Source organism: Myzus persicae, unplaced genomic scaffold, assembly GCF_001856785.1.
Source record: "Myzus persicae strain clone G006 unplaced genomic scaffold, MPER_G0061.0, whole genome shotgun sequence".
Lineage (NCBI taxonomy): Eukaryota > Metazoa > Arthropoda > Insecta > Hemiptera > Aphididae > Myzus > Myzus persicae.
The window spans coordinates 1-3,859 of NW_019102010.1; the positions used below are offsets into that span (position 1 = coordinate 1).

A 3,859-nucleotide genomic window follows, 5' to 3' on the forward strand; every position below is an offset into this window, starting at 1 on the left:
AGTATATCCAATATGACCTCTTCTTTATGGACATTACAAGGAAATGGTATTATATAATTGTTTGATATGAAGTCCTCTACAGTATCATCGAACACAGAGGCACTACTTGCATGTTTCATGAATGAACTCTCAATTCTCCTAAGTAGTACATAAAAATTACTGTCTGGGTGAGTTAAATAGCCTCGAGATTTTAGATTCACTAATTCAGCATAATTTAATGTAACTTCATCAAAGTTCTTAATCCCAGCTAAGCAGTCAGGGCAATCTGTTTTCTTTGCAATCCGTCTGGCCAAATATCTAATCAAATAGATAAATATAAATTATAAATTGTATATTATACTTTGGCTATACGTTATACTGTACTGTATACCTATTCTACTGTATTATGCTATACATTATACTGGTAGTCTAAAAGTAATATTACAGATTAACAATAAATAATATTATATACTACCCTGCTAAGTAATAAACAACACAGTCAAATGTGTCAGCTTTACTAATGTCAGAATTTTCAAATATATCATCTAGGTCCCATCTACCTTCTTCAACAATTAAGTCTATCTGAGATTTTAGTTGATTTATTTTTTCAACTCGTTGTGATGGATTTTTCATAGCTGCTTCTATCAAATCAGTTATTGTTAATGCAGGACTATAATTGGAATCTAAAGTAGGTACTAGGTATGTTAATTATATTTATTCAATTAGATAGTTAGTTAAATTTTAATTGTACCTTCTGATAATGTACAATTTCCTGATTTAGGTGGTTTGACTAACGAGTATACAGATAATAGTCTGTATAGCTGTAGAAATGTTGGAGTAGCAGGGTGGTCATTAGGTCCTGCTGTTTGTCTCACAATACCAAAAAATTTCTGTAATAAATATTACTAAGACTTTTAATACACAATAATTAACTGGAAATGAATTGCTTACTTCAATTGCATCTTGATTGAACTTGGAAGTTAAAACATACTGAAAATTGCATTCGTCAAGTAAATATGTAACTAAATAGATGGTAGATTTTAAGGTCAATCTCAAAGAATCTGCTGTATTTCTAGTTAGAAATTCTTTTTCCAGTATTTTACCATCTATGAAATGTTGTTCCCAATTATCTAACCAAATAAGGCTTTGGTTTAATACCTTTTTTAGAATAAAAAATGTAATTAGCTAATCAAGTTTATATAAATTATGCACACTAATATTAAACATTTATTACTATAAAATAAACAAATAATCAACCAATTTCTCTAAATAACTTAACCTATTACATTTATTAAGATATTAAGTGCTACAAATTATAGATAAATAGTTAAATATAAAAACACAGACACATATAAAGAACAAATTCCATCAGCCAATACCACAAATTAAGATATCTTAATTTGTGGCCAATACACACACAACAGAAACACAGAAACACATAAATAACCTCTAAGTCTTTGCTGTGTTTCTTAATGCCTTCAGCAGGGAATTTCCTATTTAAAACATCAAACATATTATTCAAGAATAATGTGAATTCTTCAGTTTCTAAAGAATCTTCAAGTCCTTTTAATTTCCGGTCACGGTAAAATCGGATACCAATGGCCATTGAATTGCTAAATATCTATTTAAACATGAGTATTTTAAATTTATTTCAATAGGCACATAAATAATATTCTTTAGTAGATGACACATTAAACTTTTACCAATGTTATACAATTAATATTTTTAAATTATTATTATTCATATAACTACATTAATCCCTAACAAACTATTACCTGTGTGGCATATTTCACCTTCATTTTTGATAGATTGTTTAATTCAATATGGGCTTTGGTTATTTTTGGGCATATTTTCAACATGGTTATTGAATCGTTATTAAAAACAGAACAGTAATGTTCCCATTTGACATAATCCTTCAATGGATGAAGCTAAAAATGTCATGAAATATTCTTAAACATGTGTTAAATTAAATTAGATAATTATTATAATTATAATTATAATTAAAAAGTTATAACTAAAATGTAAGCTAAATACCTTCAACTGTTTTTTTTGAACTAAACGATTCCTTATATTCTTTATTACATGTGGAGCATCACTGAAAACAAATATTTTTCTAAGCTCGTCGTAAGGATTAACAAAATAGTTTTTTAACTCTGATTTGCTTCCATTTATTCCTAGAGTTTTGAACATGGTCTTATTAGTTGAAGCACCATCACATGTTACACCTAAAACCTGTAGCCCAGCATCTTCCAGCATAAGAATAGCCTTTATAAGTAATTGAGATAAATCAACACCTATAATTTCAATAAACATTATATTATATTTAAAAAAAAAAATGTGAAAAATATATAGAATAGTTAACAATAGTAAAACCTTTAACTGGCCCTTTAGATGCAAATACAGCTATAGGCTGAGTAACGTTGGTTGCTAACCCTTGCCACATGAACACTAATCCATGGTCAGCTTCTTCAGAACTCCCAACTTTATTTTTTATCTCTCCTCCAAAGTCCTCTAATCCACTGTAAGTAAGACTTCTGCTGTTGACATGAATATTTTTTCTCAAAAAAATTTCATCAAGAAGCAAAATTCCTTTTTTTGGCTTGGTGTATAACTTAAACATTTTTTTTTCAGGAGCTTAAAAAATGATAGATCAAAACCACATCCATTTTTTACTGCTAGCAAATGTCTTCTAATTGTTTCAACACACGGTAATGGCAAAACTCCTTATTCTTTCAAAAATTTATATCCTGAAGGAGATCTGTAGAAAATTAAATAGATGAATTAATTTTTATCTGATAAAATTAAAAATAACAATTAAAAATTACCGGATTTGAAATAATAAGCATAAGAGCATCCAATTTTCTGAGTAACGTCGACTTTTATTGTTTTTCAGTTTTGCAGCTGCAAATATTTCATGTAATAAATCTAATTGGATTTGTGAAATACCAGATTTTTCAACTATATCTGTTAATGATTCTTCAGAAAACATTTTCATTTGGTTTTGTACTTCCCTTAAACTATTTTGAAGCTTCATGATTCTAGTATTGGCTCTTGCAGCCTTTTGTCTCACTACCCTCTTGGTGTGTCTTAGTTTATTTAGGGGTTTTAACTTAGATGGTGAGAAAAATATGTTTATTTTGTCTCCATCCATTAACCTCTTGTTTTTTCTTTTCAATGAAAAACATAGGCGTTGACACCATGAACACATACCACTATACAAAAGGTTCAACATTTTCAGATTTCAACTATAATAGTTTATTAAAATTTGCAGTTTACTTATTCTTACCTATTTTCAATTGATATTTTTTTACAGTTTGAATGTTTCCAATAACCATTGCTCATGGTATATTGAAATCCAAAAGATGGTTTTACATTTGGAAAGTCAGAAACCAATGCTGCACCATAACATACATATGCTTTATCAAGGGTACTTATTATTTTCTCAATATCTAAAATGGTGGGCTTTGTTAAAGTAACAGATGAAGTAGGATAAAACATTTCTATTTCTTCAACAGAGAGCTGTACGTCCAGTACATATATAATAAGTTCAGACTCTTAAAAAATATTATAAAATATGTGTTAATTCTCTTAGTTCAAATTATTATGTACCTATTCATAATACATACTTTCAGTAACTACTAGTTGCTTTTCAACAATTCGTTGACACCTGTTACCATAACATCCCATTTTAAAAAATGATATAAATTTAGTTTTAAGTTTTTTATTTGTTGTAAGATCATTTAACCAACAAGATGGCAATTTTATGTTATAACTCTTCTTTAATAAAAGATTATATAATTCCGAATTTTCATTAATATCAGTTGACAAAGTTGTACTGCTGGTTAGAGATGTATAACTAGTATTAATATCAGAAGATACA

At 28.2% G+C, this 3,859-nt stretch overlaps 1 protein-coding gene across 1 annotated transcript; it reads right to left on the reverse strand.

The window, feature by feature from the left end:
- Positions 1-2,611: 2,611 nt before the first annotated feature.
- On the reverse strand, positions 2,612-3,852 carry LOC111030991. The gene is made up of 4 exons (XM_022310743.1): positions 3,606-3,852; positions 3,266-3,533; positions 2,805-3,191; positions 2,612-2,737 (listed from the first exon to the last, which is right to left on the reverse strand). Exons 1-4 carry the CDS (start codon positions 3,664-3,666, stop codon positions 2,704-2,706), a joined length of 750 nt encoding a protein of 249 aa, XP_022166435.1. The 5' UTR covers positions 3,667-3,852; the 3' UTR covers positions 2,612-2,703.
- Between the last annotated feature and the right edge of the window lie 7 nt (positions 3,853-3,859).

Bases quoted from the DNA above. Each gene is read 5' to 3' on its own strand.
- LOC111030991 (XM_022310743.1), bottom strand. From the start codon at position 3,666: ATGGGATGTTATGGTAACAGGTGTCAACGAATTGTTGAAAAGCAACTA. The intron at 3,534-3,605 runs GTATGTATTATG...ATATTTTTTAAG, and splicing joins GCAACTAGTAGTTACTGAAA to AGTCTGAACTTATTATATAT. The intron at 2,738-2,804 runs GTAATTTTTAAT...AATTTTCTACAG, and splicing joins TGCTTATTATTTCAAATCCG to ATCTCCTTCAGGATATAAAT.